Source organism: Pseudopipra pipra, chromosome 8, assembly GCF_036250125.1.
Source record: "Pseudopipra pipra isolate bDixPip1 chromosome 8, bDixPip1.hap1, whole genome shotgun sequence".
Classification (NCBI taxonomy): Eukaryota; Metazoa; Chordata; class Aves; order Passeriformes; family Pipridae; genus Pseudopipra; species Pseudopipra pipra.
The window spans coordinates 25,594,007-25,615,877 of NC_087556.1; the positions used below are offsets into that span (position 1 = coordinate 25,594,007).

The 21,871-nt window shown below is 41.1% G+C and overlaps 1 protein-coding gene across 1 annotated transcript in view; it reads left to right on the top strand.

The window, feature by feature from the left end:
* SORCS3 (sortilin related VPS10 domain containing receptor 3) overlaps positions 1–21,871 on the top strand; it is a 286,940-nt gene that overhangs the window by 74,178 nt on the left and 190,891 nt on the right. The window contains exon 2 of the mRNA XM_064663258.1: positions 15,281–15,348. Coding sequence (XP_064519328.1) covers positions 15,281–15,348 — 68 coding nt within the window. The remainder of the gene's footprint in view (positions 1–15,280; positions 15,349–21,871) is intronic.

The window sequence follows — 21,871 nt, forward strand, 5'->3', positions numbered from 1 at the left end:
TTGTGGCATACTTACTACAGTTCCTATGTCTGCAACTCCTGTAACCCTCTCCTTCCCTCCCTCACAAGGACATCAGAGCTCTTCTGATACACATATTAAATCTCTGCTAATTCTGGACTTTCCAAGGGGCTGATGCAGTGCATCGAGACCTACTGAGCAGTGGAAATACAGCTTGGTATTTGGAGCAAGGACTGACACTACTTGCAGCAAGGACATTTAACTAGACATAGCCTTGTGCCAGAGCTCCTGCCCTAGTACAGGACACAGTAAAGTTCTATATTTTGCATTAGAGCTGCCAGTCCCTGGGCCAGCAGTGTTGCCACATGTCCCTATTGAGGTTTGGCCAAAGTGGATTTGATGTGCAGACACATGATGGGAGTGTTCACTGAGTTAAAAGATGTGATTTACTGAATTAATATTTAGAGTGAAATCCATGTATCCATATATATGGCCAGAAGACTTCTCAGATGGATGGGGGGCATGAGACTACCTACCTCCATAGTGCCAAAGGGAAAAGGTGATGCTGAGGTACTGTTACAGGTGAGAGCTGACAAGGACTGTCTGGGTGGAGGGAGAGCAGTTTGTGAAGGCTGTTAGCCAGAGAAGGTCACTCTCTTTATGCTGCTGCTTTGTAGCAAAAGGGGACCAACTCTCCCCTCTCTTTATTGACTAGAGAGGAATCTAAAGGAAACCAGGCTCCTTGGACTAGCATTAAACCTTCTTAAAGAGAGGAAACATTTAAATTTAATGTGTAGAAAAAGCTTTATGGAACTAACTTCTGAGCCACACTGAGTAATCTCACTAAAGAAGCTACCTTGTTTTACAGCTTTAAATCTACTTTGGACAGAGTATTAGCAATTATCCCATAGGGAACAATCCTGTATTTTCTGGTTGAGCTAATAGGCCTCTTGCATTTCTAATTTCTTTTGTGTTGTGAAGATGTGGATGATTGTTATTAAGGGCTGTGAGAAGCAACTGGTCAGCTCATTGCCAAACTGCTATAATTCATGGGTGTTGTACATGGGCTGCAGTTTGCTTAACATTGAAATCCATGTACTCTAAATTGTTTTCATAGTGCTTGGCCAATAAAATTACAGGTTTATTATGTTCGTGCGGATCTCTTGTTTAATCAAGAACACGACGTGTGCTGCGAATGCTGAGCCATTGTTCCAAAAATATCCCTTATTCTCTTGATGTAAGAGTGTGTGAATCAAATTGCTTTTATTTTCCTTTATGTTTGAATGTAAATACAGTGGTTTTGAATGCAAAGGGCTCAAGGCATCTGCAAGTACTAGCAATAGCTGTTCAAGAGTGCTCTGTGTTATTCTGACTGTAGCATTGCTAATCTGAGGCATCTAAAACAGCCTGAGATGATTTTCTGTGTTCCTTCTAGGAGAAAGAAAAAAATAATGCAGTGGAGTTTAAAATGGTTATGTAGCTGCATCTATACAGGTGTGTAAAGAAAAAAAAGAAGCAAAAAAGAGCATATGAGATTTTGTTGTTTTATTTTAAAGCATCACTGGCCTCCAAGAGCTAGGGCTTCAGGAAAAACAAAGTGCAACAATCCATGAGAGATAACTTGAGCTCAGTGAGGGAGGGAAGGACTCTGTGATGCTCTGACAACTTGGTTCAAGGCTCTGCCCCTAGTGCCTGTTCGCTGTGGCATCAATTTCCTAGGGAGCTGCTCTGACTGCAGGAGTGTTGTCAGGAGTCTGTGGAGCTGTTGGAATCAGTCTTGTGCTGGGGTAGTTACTAGAGACACCTGTATCAATTGTCTTTGAAAGGCTGGACTGGAGAGTATCTTCATTCTTCTGTGTTGTGTATGTGGATTTACAACAGGTTCCAGTAACTGGGCTTACTGAAGATTATCTTTGGAGCTCTTGTTGTCAGTCCTGCTGTAAAAGGGCACAGAGAAATATTTCTGATTTGGGAGGTGCTTTACAAAAAGTAGTTTGTAGATGATCATCTTTGTGAAAGGGCAACCATAAAACATCAAGGGCAAAATGGGTCTTTGGAATTGTTCTTTAGTATGTCAAAGGTACTTAAAAGATGTGCTGCTCACTTTTGCATCTTGCAAGGTAAGACAAAGAATCAGGTCCCCACCATACTTCAGCCTCTGGTAATGTTGATGCACTTCTGCACAGTCACAAAGGCAGAACAGAAGAATTTTGGATCTAGACTATGTCAGAGTCCTTGAATTTGGAGGATGTTGTTATTAGAAGTATTCTTAATGATGGGTTTGCAGCCTTCATATCATGAAACTTGGAGTGGGGGTGGGTTTGTTTGCTGAAGGATCACAATGCAGAGAGATAACTTGTGCTGAAACTTGTGGAGATGACCTAGCTTTACCTGAAAAGAAATGAGCAAATTTATTCTGTAGTATCCTATTTAAGACTTTGTGCTCTTATGTCATGTGAGAAGGGGAATGAATTTCACCTTCAGATAAGCCTTGTCACTTGTCTCTGTCCTTGCTGCCATCCAGAGACCATTGCTCCCTTGTAGTCTAGGCTCTAATAAGACAGGACAATCTGCTGTGCCTGGCCCACCTCCAGCCCATGTTTTTGTTTCAGAGTAGGTGCCAATCTTGGGTTTTATTGCAGTCATAACAGATACTAGAGAGATTGTATGGCAGGGAGTGACAAGAGGGTAGGGAGTGTCTGTCCTGCTCCTGTGACTTCATGGCTTTCATAAGGACAGGACATTGAGGTGTGACTGGTATGGGAGAGGAGATTATTCTGATGATTATTCCAGAACAAAGCTCTCACAGACCTTGTATAATGGCCATTACAGATCTTGTTTAGTCAATTTGCATTCTTCCTTTGTCTTACTGCATAGCCATTTCCTGCTATGTTCCTCAAGGGGCAGAAGGATTTTTGGAAGTGTTGAGAAATTTCTGGTGCTCAACTGAGAACATTCCAATGCAGAAATAGTCAGTGGGACTATTAGTGTTTTTTAGAGCCCTTCTCCAGTGGCATGTAGTTTTTGATGTCTTGGTACAACATGCAAAACAACCCTATAGCCCATGTATATGAAATTTGCTGAAGGTCATCTGGAGTCCCTGCAGAGCTACAGAGTATTTTCAGAAAATATGAGGCTCTCTTCCCCCATTTCTACCTCCAGATTGTGAGTCCCAGATGTTCTTGTGATGGCAATGAGAGCCAATTCAGGTGCTGGCAGAGCGAAGCACTGAGATTTCCTTTTTCAGGCACAGGCAAATCTCTTGGACTTTAGCATCCCAAATCTTCATCTTTAAAGCAGTCTCAGTTCAAATGTCAGCCAGCAGTCCCAGTTGTCACAACCACAGTTCTTATGAGATATAGATAGTGGCTTGAAATGAAGACCGTGCTTAGATTTCTCTGTCAGCTGGAGAGAAAGAATTTTTCAGGTCCATACAAATAAGTTTTTACATCCCTAAGTAAGAAAAGGAGAGTGGTCTCACAAGGTCAAACCTTCTGAAAATTTTCTATTGCAGTGAGGTTTTCAGTATGGAGCAAGCCATACGTTTTCATATTATCAACTGCCCCTGGGCCCCAACCAACCCTGTAAGGGTTCCAAAAGTTAATAGGGCTTTGGATTTCTGCAGTGGTGATTTGCCTCTTTTCTCTTATACAATTCATGTGCATAATGTAGAATCCATACTTCTGAGTTTCCTACTTTTTCAGCTTTGAAATTCTCAGCCATAATGTTACATTAAAGGAGATTTGAATTCAAGTTCCTCTATTTTTCTCAGCTTCTTTTTTTTAAGTAACGGAACACTTAAGTCTGTAAGAAAAATTGCCCTTGACAGCTTTAACTGCGCTGTTCCACATGTCCCCATGTAGACATTAGCACAAGGTATTTCTAAAGTGGGGAAAAAACATTTTCTTTATTACTGAGTTAAAAAACAGACTAATGGATTTTTTTCTTAATTTGCCCCCCAAAATTGACCTACTGGGCTGACACCAAAATTTAAAATTTTACTGTGGATCTGGACACATTCCTTCATTTTCTCCCACCCCCATCTGTCATGAATTGGTGCCAGTCCTTCAGAGGTCAATTTTTGGGGGAGAAAAAAAAAAAATTAAAGTTTTTTTTTTTTCCTTCCTACAGGGTCAGATTTTAAACAAATATATTTTACCTACCTTCAAGAAATATTTAGATGAGAAAAAAAATTTCACTTTTTATCATCTGTATCTTCCAAAGCTTCATTTCTGCAGCAGGATCAGAACTGGTAACTGGCTGTTTTGGGTCATCTGGCTTGAATGACAAGCTGGAGCTCTGAACTGGGGGTTCAGGTCCCTCTTCTGTCTTTACTGTCCCTCTCAAGTCCTGGGTGTATCCTGGGGCTAAGTCCATGGAGTGTGGCTGTTGTAGCCTCTTGCTGCCTGGAGGAATCCTTAGCCTAAGTCAAGTTCCCATAATAGGGCATCTTAGGGGCATGCTCCTTCAGCTGCCATGGGGGGAGACATCCCATCAGTCCCCTTGAATTCACAGTTTTGAAGTTTTATGTGTCCAAGAATGAAGAAGACAGGATGTGTTCCTTCTGTTAGGTGGGCAGTACGGGGCAACGTTTGCTCAGATTTCCTGTTCCATTTGCTGGGAAGCTGCTCTATGTCTGGGTGAAGCTGTTTACAGGCTGTTGTGATACAGATCATGTTCCTTCTCTCTTGCTGATGTAGCTGCAACCTGAAATAGTTAAATGTCAGCTGGAGACAGAGCTGCACCCCATTGCACCTGCCTGCTGTGGAAGTCCATCAACTGGCTTTGAGACCTTAGGCATCATTCCCAGCCCAGTTTCTGAAAATATCTAGTGAGCAAGATTTCATGAGAGTCTGCTTGCTTAGGCCCTCCAAAGGAGATAAGATCCAGGCTCCAGGGGTGTTTGGCATGAGGAAGAGCTGCTCTGCACAGGAGCAAAGCAAGGAAATTGCCCAGAGAGAGAGTGTTTTCACAGCAACATATTAAAATTCACAGATCAAAATAATTTTATTTAACTTAGTGATATAAGACAAAAATAATAATAATAATAATGAAAAGCTGTGTAGTTATGGTGCAAAGGAGTTCAGTCACTGTGATAATGATGAAATGCATGCACCTGATGAATACGGAATGAAAATGAAAATAAATAGAATAAAGATGATTAAAATCAAGAGTAAAGATTATTTCAAAGTAGTACCAGTAGGAAAAGGAGCTTCTAGGGCAGAGTTTGACCTCACCACAGCTGAGCCACTAAGTTTCAAAGTAGATTTTGTCATCTGCAGATGAGAACTGCATAGACATAGGTTCAAGGTCAGAAGAGTATAGTCAATTGGACAGACCACGTTTTTATTACCTTAATATATAAGGTAATCAGATCATTTAATTTTAATTGAATCTATAATAATGTAAAAATATGTTAATTGACTAGTTAGCACTCAAACTATTACTTCTGACCTTTTGTCTGTGGAGAGCCCTGACTTGTTTCTTACCTCTGGCACTTTCCAATTCTGTGTCACCTCCTCAGCCTGACTGACCCAAGTTGCCTGTTACTCATATATTTTAAACTATCACTTATATTTTTATCTTTTCTTCCTTTGGTGATTCTCCTATTTCTCTTTCCCTACTGTTTAGTTATATTTACAAATAGTCTCAGTACGCATATTTAAAATATTGTGATTATATCATGGGTTTGTACTAATGATGTTACAGTTGTTCAAGGTGGGGTATTAAATCTGGTAGCAAATTCTAGGTATTGGATGTTGGTAGTTCCAGCACCATAACTGAACAATTGCTGGGTTTTACCCTTTTCCCCTTTGTGCCTAAACTCATCTCTTGGCAAACTGCAACAATCCTTATTTCCCTGGGCTGTTGCGAGGAAGGAAATAAGCCAAAGTCTAAGGTACTTGGATTTGTTGTTAATAAGGAATGGAAGGTCTTTTAACAGGCCACAAAAGCAGATGCAAGGGTTTGTATCCCAACAGGTACCTTCTTTTCTTTCGTCACATTTGTGAAACTCCAACTTTTGGACTGGTTCCCCTGGAGAGAGAGGATGTTTTCTCAGAGTAATGTTGTTAGAAATTTAATAATATTGCATAATTTGGAGACAATGATAATATTGTCTCAGAATAACATTGCCAACAAAAATTAACCTATCTGCAGGTGGGTGAGCTGGTATCAAAACTGGGAATAAAGTGGGGAGGCTCTGGTGCCTTTCCTGCTCTGAGTGACCAGCCTGCACTGCCGACATAGTGGCTTCTCCAGCACCCAACCCCTGCTGTCATGTTGAATGCAAGGCTCCATATTTTAGGGAACACAACAGGCATGTATATGTGTGACACCTAATTCCCTGCTGCTGTTCTTCTGTGCTAGCTGGCAGGGAGGCATTTTCACGTGAAGTAAATCTCTGGATCATAAACATGAGGCTGGAAAGGACTTCAGCAGGGTATTGGTCCATCTTCTGTCCCTGAGGAGAGAGAATCTCTTGCTCATGCACTTCCCAATACCAGTTATTTGAGTTCCTAATTGGAATCTGAAGAACATCAGTAATATATGTATATATATTATATATGTTATATATGTATGTGCACATATATAGGGGAGAGGTGAGAGGCAGAGGATGTGTGTGAGAGGAATCATAGAATCATAGAATCATAGAATCGATTGGGTTGGAAAAGACCTCTGAGATCATCGAGTCCAACCCTTGGTCCAAATCCAGTCCATTTACTAGATCATGGCACTCAGTGCCATGTCCAATCTGCGTTTAAAAATCTCCAGGGATGGTGAATCCACCACCTCTCTGGGCAGCCCATTCCAATGCCTGATCACTCTCTCTGTAAAGAATTTTCTCCTGATATCCAACTTAATGAGAGTTACTGAGTAGAATATGGAGTCTGAAGTGGAAGATCAGTAAGCAGCCTGAATTTTCTTGAAATATCAGCTTTATGGGAGCTTTTTTTCTCTTTTCCTTTCAGAAATGGCTTAGATACAAAATTCCCCACATAGTTTAGTTTTCTTTGTAGAACCAGACAGTCTTGCCTTCAGTCCTCAAGGAATACCATCGTCTGTCCTAGCTGTTTATAAGATCTCAAAGGGCTGTGTTCTCTTAACATTTTTCTTTTTCTTTTTTTTTTTTTTTAATGGAGAACTGTCCTGTGAAGGTAGTGTACCCACACTTGGAGTTTAAGTCATTCTTTCTTTTTTCTGTCCCCCCACATCAGAAGCTTTAAATGGCCCTTCAGCAGGTATGTGACTGACTCCACAGAGTTAAATTGCTGCACAAAATCTGCTGGTTCACAGATGGTATTGGAAGATAATTGGAATAAGAACAGAGCCGGTAAAGTAACTGGGGCCTTTTAATTTTCTTCTTGAACTTAGAGACGTGCACACAACAGTTTTAAAAGGAAGATGGAGAAGGGAAAAAGAAAAAAATTAAAGTTTCTGAGGCTTTAGTGGAGGCTACTTAGCAAAGTGAAAGAACTGGGAGATATGATGCAGTGTGGGTTGTTGAATCAATAAAAATAAATTATGAGCTCTTCACCATCACCTTTTATAAGGTATGATATGGGACCCTTAAATCATATCACTACCTGACAGGAGAGATTGTATTTATGTTTAACTGAGTTACACAGAGATAAAGCTCAGGCTTCTGTTATTTTAAGCAATCTAGATGCCTTTTCTGGTGGGAATGTGTTGTTTATGTGCAGCAAGACCATACTGAAGAGCTGGGAAAGATTCTGTGGAGCACAACGGAACCTTTTCAGGGGGGTGAATCAGGTAATCTGAGAAATCTTTACTACCTCTGACTTCTCTGACTACTCACAAGCTTCTGGTAGTATTGCCGTGTCCACCCTCCCCTCCAGTGTGTTTATTCCTAATCACCATACCTTTTCCAGACACTCTCTCCTGATGCTGTGTGGCTGATAATAGCTTTTGTATTACACACCCACACATGCATGTGTACGTGTATGTGCTCTACTGCAGCCTCTGGACAGAATCCAGCTGCTCATTAAGGACTGATAACCTTGTTGTAGGCCTTCCATTTATTTCTTTAATAAGGAGGTTTTGCACAATTGCAATTGTAGTTGCTATTTTTGTGTGTGTGTGCACTAAAGGTGAGCATTCAGGAGACACATTTATTGAAACTGAGGCAGGATTTACCATTTTTTTCCCTGTTTTCTTGGAAAAAACGTTGCATGAGAGACATTGTGCAGTTTTTAATGTGTAGTGCAGATGAAAGAGCAATGCAACTGACTTGCAGCCAGTGTACAGCTACTGGCTATGAGTGCCCCTCCTTTGGTTGATAATTGGAACCTGTGGTTTGGGAGGGGGAAAATCTGACTTGTTTTCCCACATTATTTTAAAACCTTATAGTCAGGTTCCTCTTCTGAGCCCTGGAGTCTTTACTCATTGCTTTGGTGGTGGTGTTATTTAGCTGCATTCCAAACCACGGGAAGGATTTCTATGTGCAAAGCATCTCTGAACATATCCTAAATTACCACCCCTGCACCTAAATGTTTAAAACCAAAAGCGTGAGAGACCCTGTCAGATTCAATTAGAAATCCTTTCTAGATTTGTGTGAACCCAGAAAGGTAAATCTGTGACACTGGAAGAGGTGTCTCTCTCAGTGTTGACGCCGATGGGTGCTGTTTGTCTGACAGTCTGGGCTTGCCCTTGAATTGCCAAAGCAGAGAAACAATACAAAAAATTCCTGCTCTGCTTTTGCTAGTAATGGCATAGGAGGAGAGAGTTGGCCTTTCCCAGTCTGGTTCTTTTTGCAAAGCACTGTAATGGTTTTGGTTTTTTGGTTTTTTGTTTTTTTTTTACGCCCTAAGATTCTGTTCATTTAGTGCAAGCCCTGTAAATGGGAATTTCAAACTGCTGCTTACATCTGGAAGGCACTTCTGTGAAGATAATGTGATCTGTCTCCAGCTGCCCCAAGGGGAATCCAGCGGAAGACTTCTCCTGCTCTGTCTCCAGCCCATTCTGCTGCCTGATTTATATTGAAAGGGAGGAGGACAGGAGACCAAAAGAGCATACCGTGGCAGTTTTCATACTGAAAAATGATAAGCAACACAGGCAAAGGAGGATTAAAGTAGAATATCTTCCTTTTAGTTACTGGTTCTTGTTTTGAGGACAAATTTGACAGTCTCAGCTGTTTGGAGATCACAAGTTCACTGGAACATGTTTTGCTTTTGTGTGTGATCTTGGGACTTGTCTCTCTCAATTTCAGAGGGTTCTTTTGCCTGCACTGCCTGAAGCCACCCACAGATCATTTTTATCTCTCTGGAGATTAAAAAAAAAAAAAAAGAAAAAAAAAAAAAGGAAAAGTTCTTTGCTGCAGCTTAAATTGGCATCACTTTACTCTTATACAAGTGTTGCTCTGATTTCCAGGGGCAGGATTTGGCCTGTGTTTTTTGTTAGTACCTCTGTTGTTTTCTTCTTGGGTCTTAGGATGTGCTATTTGTTAAGTCGTGTTAACAATAATAGATAAGTTTTCTTCAGCTAAGTTCACCAGGCAGTGGAAAAGAAGGTAGATTGGTATTTAAGGTGTATGTGTTCCTCTTTTAGCTAATCATTCTGTTACTTTGGGTGAACTTGGATTGGTGCTTTATCTTCCAGGTGATGCTTCTTAGCTTAAAATATCTAAATGTGCTGAATTCGATTATTTCAGCTATGTTAAATTCCTAGATGGAGACTCTTTTTCAGAATAAAGTGGTCTTTAATTTGATTTTTCATATGTATTTGCAAAGTGAATTGAACCAAAATCTTAAAAATTGATTTGGATTCTTCTTTCTGAGTGTTTCCATGTAGAGAAACACTTAATCTTTCACTTAATCTCTCTCTGCCTCTGGTTCCTCATCAGTAAAACAAAGATGACATTACTTGCCTTGTTTCATAGTGGTGATGCCTGTAGAATCTGTTAACACCTCTGCAATTTAAATTCCTCACCTGGGAGCTGTGTAATAATTCTGTATGCTTCTCACAACTGGAGGTGGCACTCCTGGGTATTGGCAACTGCAGTTAGACCTCCAGGGGAAATGAGGATAATGACGTTGTACAGTGTGATCACACACATGCATGCAAATATTTTTGAAGGTGTATCTATGTGAATTGATTTTGGTGAGACCAGGATTATGTGGTGATTGTTGTACAGAATCACTGTACCTTAATCTAGGAAAATACTTGCGCTGGAATGGAGTTAATTTTTTCTTCAGAAAAGCCTTTGTCATGCAGTGCTTTGAATTTTTGGTTAAACCGATGTTGACGAAACATCGATGTTTTAGGTATAGTTGAACAGATTTTCACAGTGTCAGGTTTTCTTTTTGTCACTCTGCCTGCCTTAGGGGTAGGCCAGAGAGGTGTTGTGTCCCATACAATATCATCCTCAGCAGCAACAACTGTGTTCCAAGTGTTCCAAGACTGGCTTTGCATTGATCTGCTGGGGGTGTGGGGGGCACTGCCTTTGCATCATTAGTTTGTTTATTTATGTTTTCTTCTCTTTCCTTGACTAATGTAACTGTCTTTGTCTATAATTACAAGTTTTTCTCACTTATGTTTTTCTAGTTCTCTCCCCCAGCCCCCTGGGGTCGGGAGAGACTAAGAGTCTAGGTCTGTGCTTAGTTGCTGGCTGGGGTCAACCCACGACACACTTAAGCACAAATGTATGTTGAGCATGTAAATGGCCCTTTCCCTGTCTTTTGAGTGTTTATGTGGGAAAAATTAGGCTGGTATTGGTGGCTTTTGATAGAATTAGCTTTGAATGTAGAGATTATATGAAAGAGTGACTTAGCAGGTTTATCATCATGAATACTTCCATGTTCTTGTCAAACAGTTCACCTTTTATTAATAACTTCATGCCTTAAAAACCACCCACCACCACCACCAAAAAAAAACCCAAACAAAAAAAAATCCAAAAGAAAGAAACACTAGGGACCTTCATAGGGCATTGCTGGCTTTTAAGTCCTGGAGCATTTTAAGCCAATTTGCCTTTGGCTGTGAGCAATTTACTGACACTGGTTCCCGGTATCCTGTGGTTGCTCACGTTTGAAACTTACTTGTTGGGTGCTGTTGCTCTCATGTGGATTGGGAAGTGGCAGATGGAAATTGCAAACAAGCTTCCTGTGGCTAGTGTGGAGGACAGAAAAGGTTGCGAGCATCATGGAAATATGTCTGTGGGAAGGAAATGAAGATTCCACCAAGCCAGAGCAAGTGAGTGGAGAGCTCTTGTTTTTCCCATGTAAGTCTGTCTGCCCTCTTTGTGTTGTGCTGTGTGCTGACCAGTGCTTGTCCCTTTACTCATTATTAATTACACTTGGTAAACGTGTGCACAGGGCTACTGATGAGCTGTGTTAATCTCTGTGCTAATATAGCAGGATCACTTAGAGAAGAGATGAATCTCATGAATTGAATTGGAGCTGGCCTTTCAGATGTCTGTCTGAAATGATCACCTACTTTCTCTGGCTGCTGTGCTCTTCTCTCTCCTTCTCTGACTGTCCCTTGATACAGGAGCATGACTGCCTTTGGTGTGGCACTTTTTGGTTGTTCTGAAGTTCAGTGTCAACCTGTTGAAGGAACTGCAGTGCCTTTGCACTCTAATCTGTGGGAAACAGGCATTATATATTCCACTGTGGGGTATAAGCAAAGCACTTTGCCAGTTAGGAATTGGCAAGATCTGGAGATGAGTTTAATGAACTAAAGTAATTTTCATTCATAGTAAAATTTTATAGGCATGGAAGATTGTTACACCACCAAATACTCTGAAGAGCTTCTAAGTACTTTTGTGATTTATGGGCTCAGAGATTCCTAGTAATCATCTGAACAATAGGGATCCCTTTAGGGATATGTTTTTGAGACAGAATGCAATGTGGGCAACTGTTTCTGGTTATATTTTTTTTGCTTTCATGCCAGCCAAGTTGTGTCAAGACTCAAGACTGCTGAATGGGACAGTCTTGGATACTTGCTGGCCTTATTTTGAAGAAGAGGTCCATCGTATTAAATCTGGATTTAGTGGTTCATTTTGCTATATGGCGTTATGCCAGGATTTCTCAGTGCCAGAGGCTCTTAATCTGTATTGAAGTATAGACCACTGAAGGTAAGCAATTGACAGGGTTTGGCATTTTTGTTGTGCAAGCCTTACAGCAGGGTGTTCAGTAGGTGTTCAGTGTAGTTTCTGAAAAAAACCCCCATATACACTGTGGAGAGGCACGTGTGTAAAATAAAGTGCATAAGGAAATTCTTGTAAGACTGGAACATCATTTGGTACCAAAGAAAATATATTTTTTCTCATTATCCTTTCTCCATCCCCACTTCTGTCTACAAAACCAAAACAGTTTGTTAAATTATTCAGGTCATTTAGTTTTGTGTAAGCTTAGCTTGAAATTGCATTTTCCAGAGGGATTGTATTGCCTTAAGGGAGCTGTAATTCAGCCTCCCTATTTCCACACTCTGTTCTGCAGACTGTCTTTCCCATTTTTTTCATTCTCAACCGGCTGAGCTGCTTGGTGTCCTAAGGGACACCTGCCTCTGGGGTGTCCTGGGAAGCACAGTATGGTATGTGGAGCCTGACCATGGGATGTGGGGAAATTCCATATCTGAGCTGTATTCCCCAAAGTGAGCAGTATGATCCTAGAGAAAAATGCAGTTCAGCATTGAGCTGACTTGGAATTAATTTTGGGAAGATTGGTTTGATGAACGGAAGCAGTTTAATTTGGCACCATAAGGGTGTTTTCTTTATTTTGACTAAATAATGCCTAAGTGTAAGATTTTATTACTTCTGAGTTATTTGGAACTTTATTCACTTGTGTTTCTTTTCCACAGAGCAAAATGGTTTCCTCTTCATTTATGTTGCAGAGTGGGCATTTTCTGTGGGATGGCAATTCTATATTTCTCCCAGTTCAGGGGAAGAAAATGTTTTTGTTTTGAAATAGCACATAGAATGCAAAATCTTCAATTTTCAATTGAATTCAGCTTTTAAAATGAAAACCGCCAAGATTTTAATGCAATATTACTCTGGAACGAAAAAAACAAGGTTATTTGTTAGTGTTGACAAAAACAAGCTGAGCTTCTTCAACTACAAAACAGAAATTGGAATCAAATGTGTCAGCTTGAATCAATGAGGGTTTTTTCCTTTTTCCTTTTTTCTCCTGTCAGAATTCAGTTTTTGAAAATATGTCTAATTTTTCATATGCTTTGTTCCTTTCTTTTTCTACTAAACCATTCAAACAGTGGAATGTCTTAGAAAATCTCATACTTGCCCACATCTGTCCCTGATGTCCCTGGTTTTAGTTTGTTAGAGCAGTTGGGGCGGCCTGATATGGAGACCTCGGAGTGGCCTCTTGAAAGGGTTTGAAGTTTTTTCTGCAACTGCCATGTGAAATGCACCCCATGAAAACAGCAGTTCCTTTCAGGCTTTGATTTGTATCTTAAGCCCCTGTGATGGTTCCTTGGCAGTTATGCTTGCTCCAAGGTCTCACGAGGCAGTGTCTGGGGGAAAAGTGCCTTCTCAGCTTTCCTTGTGATGGTTGTGTGTTCAGACTCTCAGATCCTCTCTGGTTTTCAAACTCCCAAAGCAGTGCAAGAGTTGCGTTTATTGAATCTGAAGTGCCTTGTCTCCAAAGCAAGTGGGGACAGAGTGGGAGCCACCTGGGGTTGTGGTGCAAGAATGTTGCCTGGCCTGAGTCTGCTTGGTGAGTGATTTTATGGACAGGTTGCTGTAGGTGGCTGTATTCTGTGTTACTACTGCCTCAGGCAACTCCTGCTATTTCCTGAAACCCTTTGTGAGATATTGCAAAGGGATGCTCACACATTTGCTTCCTATGCATTAACAACAAGCAGAGATGGATGTTAGTCTGTCATCCTGGGCAAAAATCCAGAAAAGTCATGCTAAACATGCTTTTACTATGAATATATACCCAGGAGCTGAGTAGGATTCAACCCACTTCTGTAAAGCTGATTTGCAAGGTTTATAATAGATAAGTGACATCCTCAAAAATATAGGGCATAGGACATCTGGGGAGAGACACATAAAGGGCTGGGAGAATATGGATGCTGCCTTTAGTTGTAGTTGCAATTTAAGGTAGAATTACTCTGTTGAAATTTGACCAGGACACAGAGATTTTATTTACTATGTTTAGGGACAGATCCAGGGTCTGCTGAACTCAGTTGTCATCGGTGTGATTCTCTGAAATTGGAAAACTAACTTTATGAAACCTTACCACAGCTGTGAGCAATTAGAAGGGTGTAATTTCAGGCAGTGCAGGGCTTGTGCTGTGGTGCATGACTTTCTAGAGACTCTTGAGAGGAGTCCTGTTTGAGTGCCGTGGGAATATAGGGAACATCCTAAAAATGTCACTCTCATCAGGTGTTAGCTGGGAGAAGGCTGCCCTGCTTCCCACACTTGGTTGCTGCAGCTTGCAGCTGTCTCTTCCCCCTTTTTATGGGAAGGTGTGTGCAGGGTTTAAGTTGCAATAAAATGAATATTAGCCTTATTTCCCCATGGTTTAGGCTGACATGGACTTGCACATGCTGACTCAAAACTGCCTGGCAGGTTTCTTTTCACACCCTGCTGGAAGCAGCTGGACTTTTATCCTCCTCCTAAAGGTCTCTGCGTGGGGAAATAAAGGGAAAAATACAATTGGGGATGCTGAAAATGAATCCAGTAGAGAGAGGAATGCTTGGAACATCTATTCTAAAGCCATTAAGTTGGGTGCTGACTGCATAGTCACGTGCCAAGGTCCCTCACAATTTGAACAGTTTTTTTCCTGGTATTATGCTGACAGTACCTGACTGCTGCAGCAGCTGGGATATTGATTAATCCTTTAGCATTTTTCTGCAAAGCTTTAAACTCCTCACCCAGCAGCCTCTCAGCTGGGAAACTCAAGTGAAAGGGGTGGTTGGTCCCACTGCTGTGGGAGCAGGAAGAGAATTAGTGGTAGCATTTTGAGAGACAAGACAGGTTGACTCTGTTGGATTGGACTGTTGAATTCAGAAGGGCTCATCTGATTCCATCCCTGACTTTGAATAACTGTAGTTGCAGAGAGGCCAGCTCACAAAGTCTGAGTAATTCCTATTGGCATGTTTTATTTCAAATGCAAAACATTTTGAGATTAAAATAAATGCTAGTGGTTACATGATGTATTAAACTAATGATTTTCCTTTTTATTTTTTAAACTTGACTTTATCCTATAATACCAAAACTTTAATGGATAAATGCTAAGCTCTCCTTTGGGTGATTTCAGATGCCTTGTGTACTCTTACAAAATCTAAAGGAAAACTTTTTTTTCTCTTTTCCCTTTCTCCCCCTCCCTCCCATTCCCCTCTGTAGGTGATTCTCATTCTGACAAAGCTCTACGACTTCAACCTGGGGAGTGTTACGGAGAGTTCACTATGGAGGTATGTGGATTGTAGGAATCATAGTAACTGGCATGGAAGGGTTGCACTGTATCTCTTGTAAAACTGGGGGCTAGGTGGAGGGGTGGGCATGGGGGGTGTATCTGAGTTCATCGGAGGAGGAGTTGGGAGAGAATCTGAGGTAACTGCAGTTACTTTTTAGAAGAGAGATATATGATTAAGAACACATTTCTTTAATGAAGAACAAGAGGGTTTCATGATGTAATGGCATTTCCCTGGCACTCAGAACAACTTGGTTTCATTCTCACTGCTGAGTGTCCTTACACAAGTCTCTTCATTCCTGAGAGTCTCCGCTGTGAGACTGACAATGAGAACAAGCTCTACAGATGGTACATGCTTGCTAGAACAGTGTCTGAGGAGGTGCACAGCCCAGTGCATGAGATAATCTTAGCTGTTCCTCAGTCCTGTGACCTGAGATGGTCATTTGGTAGTGAATCTGCATTGCCTTGGGCTGTAAGCACAGTAGCCGCTAAAGGACTAGAGATATCACAGTGAGATGCTGGTGACTTTTCTGCTGTCTGCTGTGGAGGTACTTGGATGATGTCTTGTACCTCCCATGTTCCCCTGGTGTGAGCAATGGACTGGCCTAACCTGGGGAAGCATGCTGCTGGACAGAGTGTGTGTTTGTAAGTATGTGTCTGCATTTAAATGGAGAAGAAACTAAAATCCCCTCAGCCCCCAAACTCACCCCTATAAATAGGTCAGTTCCTTGACATTTGAAATCACCAAATTGTTTCATCCTGCCTGTGGTGTGAAAAGGGTATGCCTTGAACAGAATTGTTACCAGGTGATTTTTACCCACAGGACAAAAAAACCCCCACAAACAAACCCAAAACCCAAACAAACAAACAAACAAAAAAAAAATAGCTAGGGACTGGTGAGACCAAGTGCCTTATTTCACATTTACCTGGTGTATTAGAGCTATTGTGAAACCTGCTCAAAGTGTAGTTGGTGGAACTGTCAATGCATTGTAGCCACTGCTCAGGTGTGGCTGCACAGAAGCTTTTTAGCAGATGGTGTCTTGTACTTCTTTTTTCCCAGCTAATTTAAAAGCTCCTGTTTGGAGCAGGTCTGTTCTTGTAAATGTATTTAAGGGTTAATTGCTCAGTAGAGCTCTTGAAACTTCTCATTTTGAACAGTACTTAAAAAGCCTAATTGCGCTGTACCACGGTAATCTGCAAAAGTATAAATAACCATGCAGCTAATAAGAGAGAACAGTCATTTCCACTTACCCTGGTACTTTTCAACGTATTAAAGCTTTAAAAACTTTTGCCTCTTTACCTAGCGAGTACAAATGGCACTGTGATTGTACTTTAAACGTAATTGCCAACCAATCTGCTCTGCATAAATAATGTAACAAAAAGGCAAATCAAGTCCTAATACTGAGCCTGTAGCATCACCTGGGCTTTGCAGAAAGGTAATAGCAGCATCGTTTTTGAGTTTTCCCAGGTGATGGAAGTGTAATTCATCATCAGTACAATTGGAAACATCCAGCACTTGGTCAGCTGGGGAAACACACTGCTTTGTGAGAGTGTTTCAGTGTGTTCTGGAACACTTCTGAATTTTTTCTGCAGTGAAATAGAGTCCACTGTGGGGCTTGGAGACTCAGAGATGTTGGGAAGTCAGAACCTCCCAGATTCTTTTCCAAGGTCTGGGAGGAAAGGTCAGGGTAAGAGCTAGTAGGTAGAGTTCCTGGACTCTAAACCTTAGTTTGCCCCTTGGAAAATTCAGGATTAAGTCATGTTGTACTTCACAGGGGAGTGTGAAATCTTAGGGAGCAGCTGTGGGTTTTTTTGGAAAGGACATAGTGGAAATGCAAATAGATACTAAGTGGAAGAAATAAGCCAGAGAAATACTCCTTTTCTCAGGATTTTCTGTTCTATTTGCACATTGAGGCCCCTGAATCTTTGCATTACTTAAATTGCTGCTTTTCAATATTTTCCTTTAATTTTTGAGACCGTGAAATTTTCAAAAGGAGGATTTGTCTTTGCAGAGTGAATGTAAGCCTCCTGCCAATAGGTTTGCTTTCCTGTTACTTTTTATAGACTCAAAGCTCTCTCTGTGACCTCAGATCTGATGGGTCACAAACTGAATGTAACTTCAGGTAATTATCAGAAGGAGATCTGGACATTTCCAAGAGATGATTTTTTGCTTTTTTTCTTCCTGATTTCTGGAAATATGACTAATCCCTTCTGCTAACCAGGAGCCCTGCCCATCTGAGCAGTGGTACTATATGACATCTATTCTGAACACTTGGCAAATACAGTTGCTTCCACAAGTGAGGAGTGGCTTTTGTGGCAGAGAGCAATTAATCACATGACAGTGCTTCAGAGGATGCTAAGATAGAGCACAGTGCAATGCAATCTCCAAATACCATCTTGGTATTTGGGTTCAGGTGTATGTTGTGTTCAGAAAGGTTATATGGGTGTTCTGGAAGTTGTATCGCAGGCAGCAAGTCCATTAGTTAATCTTAGTGCTGTCCAGTTGTTTTCTTCTTGTGTTGTGAGAGGGAATAATCAGGAGGAATGTATTGAGCTCCTTTTCTTATTCTGCAGGCCTTATGGATTTCACAGATTTTACAAGCAAAGGAAGAATGCTTCCTCCCTTATTTCTCATCCTGTCTCCTGTTTTAGCTGTACACTGCTGAGATGGGATTTTGTGAACATGACATTCTGACAAGTATTTAAAGTTGCTATTGTAATATTTAAAATGTTTTCAGCTGTTTCAGCCACTGTGGGTTGAGCAATTTCTTTCTGCTAAAATAACTGTAACAAGAGTTTTCCACTGTTGCCTTTTTTAATATCCAAGAATGTATTCATTTATTTTATTTATTTGGATTGCAGTAGCTAAAAAGACAGCTTCCCTCTCAAGGGAGCTTTCAATCTCAGATGAAGACAAGGAGACAACCAGGCGACCCAGCAGACAGGAGAAGCACAAGTTAGCAGGGTGGTGTTTATGATCAATATGATAACCGTGACTGCAACACATCAGCTAATTGGGCAGTGGGGAGCAGTTCAGATTTTCTTCCAAAGTGCAAGCACTTGCATGTGTCAGCTCTGAGTCCCTGCTACCATTTTACCCGGCTCTGATGGGTCTTCTGGAGTTCCCCTCCTCTGGTCATGGTCCCAGCTAAATTATCTGATGGTACATAGTGCATTAATATCTGATGGTACATTAACCCATACTCAAAACTGTGACTGACTCTTTCTGTTTAAGAGGCTAAAATGGTGATGAAGGAATTTTTACATATATTCCTTCTTGTTTTCTTGTTTATTAACCAAGAAATTATGTTTCCATGTCAGGAGTCAAAAATCCCTAAGCTTTTTTTTGTGGCAGCTTGTGGCTGCTATGCCTAAAGAGGTTGGGCTATTGTCTTAGTCTCTATGTTGAGTTAGGAAAAAAACACCTTTTCAGCTTTTTAATAGAGACAGCTGCAAAATACAGCAGCTGCATTGGAGCAGAGAGGAGTAAAACTCCTCAGCTTGGTTGCAAGCTGCTTTATGTTGTGCATTGCTCTTTCATTCACCTCTGAATTACCAAGGGCTTTAAGCTTTTTCCTCCCATGGCCTTGCCGCTTAAGCCTCCCAGGATCTCCAGAGACCCTCAGCATGTTTCAATGTGCCTCTAGCATTTGTTGCTTTTGCAAATTTCACAGCTTATACTGATTCCTGTGCTCTAGGTTGGTGTGTGGCACCTGGAGCTGGCTTCAGATAGGGCTGCTCCATAGGTGTGAAAAGGTGAATGCGGTGTGAAGTGCCAGGTCTTCCCTTGAGGAACTGGGGCTTAGTCTGCTTGCTCCAAATGTAGCAGCCTCTAAAACCGGTGAGTAAGAAGTCAGGGATCAGGAGACTGAATAAGCCTGACTCAAATTTCCATATAATTCTCCGTGAAACAAGCTAAACCTGAAATAGGTCATGGCAAAGCCAGAGCTTTCTTAAGAGTGTTTCTATCCCAGTGGCAATACATTGTTTAGACTGTGCTGCTGAGAATGGCAACTTCTGGTTTGTGCCACAACCTCTTGCTTATGGCAAGTGACTGCTCAGTCACCACTGAGGCATTGTAGTTTTTCTGGAGTTTGCTGTATTGAAATGCAGCCTCCAGAGAGACACCATGACCAGCCGACATCTCCCCGCAGTATTGTCAAATTTGATTACATTTATAATTTTCCACTTTTATGCTGACAACGTGCGTCTTAGATACATGCTATTTTCTGGATGATTGTATGCAGGCATAAAATTAATGGAGCTGATTTTCAAAGTAGTCATGCTTCGCATTATTGCAACTTATTTGGCACTTTTTAATAATATTGCAAGGTGCAGAAATCCTGTGCTGAGGAGGAGAAGAGTTTCTTGTATCTGCAGTCAGCCATCAGGGCATGGAGGGAAGGAGCCAGGTGTGTGTGCAAGCACGTCCCTGACCTCTCTTGGATTTGAAAACCAGGGTACCCAAAAGTTTTGCATCTCCACTGTTGCTGTTTGTTAAAGTATAAATAGCCCAGCTTGAGGATGGTTAGCTTTTTCAGGCTATGGGAACCACCTGTGAAAATCTTTGTGGCTGAGAGCTGTTAGGTGCAGTTTGCTGAAGAACTAAGGGAATGGGGAACTGCAGCAGATGACCACAGTGTGAGATGAGAATTGTTGCTCAAGACTCTCAGCATCCTGAGTTCCAATTAGGGTACACATTCAACAACATCCTAGAATAATGCAATTTTAAATCTCCAGTACTCTTGATTATTAGTTATTTCCCCAAAGTGGGTGATCCAGTGTACCCTGTCTCAGCACAGCCTGGCTCTCAGTCATAGATGCCATAGAAGTCATCTTTTCATGGGAGCCACACTTGAACTCTTTGGGAGATGCACAGTAGGTGCATGTTGGCCCATACCTGAGCTATCTGCTGCCAAATGAGGATTGAGGGCATTTGTTTTATAATGTGATCTAAACAAATCTTTCATTGTAGACATCAGGAAATGTATAGAAGGGATTCTTCAGATTTGCTTGGGCTGTGTGTGCCTGAATGTGAGGATACATGGTAATTTAAAAAAACCAGTATTCAAGGAGCTGAATAGACTGAACCATAGGCTTAGCCCTCCTCAAATGTCCCAGACAGTCCCAGGTAGTGTCCAAAACATACATTCTTTGCAGTTCAAACTAGAAGGAGATGCTGTCATTGCAACAAAGGGATTACGTGAGTTAAAATTGTTTTAAATGTCTGTTTTGGGAACCAACAATGAAAAATATTAGGCTTATCTTAAATTTAGGGCTATGTTTTAGAGTTAGGTAAACTCAGTAATGGTAATAAAAATAAGACTTCATTATTTAATTGTTTGATTTGCTGTAAGACTAACTTCTGGAGAGAAGTTTCATTTGTTTTCTTCATGATGCTTCCCTAGTCCTGTTTTGTCCCACAGGATTTTCCAGCAAGGGAATAGTAATGTTCACAGCTTTGCTTTCTGATGGTTCTTTGCTTTAACGAGTAATCACATTAATGTTTCCTCAGAGATGGGGGAGACCAAGGGGCATGATGCAAAATCATGTGAAAAGCATAGCTGAGCAAATGCGAGTCTAAATGCCTTTGTATGTGTCTTGGGATGGTGTGTGGATTGATGTTCCACCTTTGCTTATTAAGATGTCTTATTCATCTTGTTTCATGAAGCTCATTTGTCTTTCATGAACCAGCCTTCTGGCTGGTCCATTTGTTGTGTCTCTTAATTGCTTCATCAATGACCTTTTGGGGGGGGCGGGGATGTGATCACACAGGGGGCTTTTTGGATTTATTAATTTTTTGTTTGCCAAGAAAGCTCTGAGACTAATTGCCAAACTTCCCAGAAGATATTAGTTTACAAATTTTAATGACACTTATGATTTATTAATGTGCTTCCCCCTCCATCTGCTCATCCTTATTCCTTGGTGGAATTCCTGCTGAATTGGAGAGAATGAATAAAAAGAGAGCTTCAGACTGTAATAGTGTTTTAGCCAGCCTGTTAATTCAAAAAATATAAACATATTCAGAGTGCTTTATTGATATCTGTGAATTTCTGAAGACAGAGGTAGGTCTTGGCTTTGGCTACATTCTGCCCCAGAATCTCGATTTGGTGAGGATGCTGTGTGGTGGTGGCACAGAGGTTCACATTTATGTGTGCATGTAACTCACTGTTCAACATGTACTACACATCCCCTCCCTGTGCTCCGTTCACACATCTTTTGCAGCTTGAAAGTGGAGCTGCTTTGCTGAAGTTTTTGACCTTCAAACGTGGCTGTGGGAGGACTGTACTGGTCGCTGACAGTGGATGCTGCAAATATGTTTGTGAGAGGAATTTGCTCACTGAATAGGTCTAGAAAGGTCCTGTGATTGTATGTATGCTTTGATCGCATAGATAACTGGGTTATTGGGATGCTTCTGTTTATATTTAATTTTATTTTAATAAAAATAATGGCAATTTTTGCATACATCTTGTTTTCTGGCTGGAGACAGGGAAGCAAGAAGAAAAGGCAATTTATCCAACTCC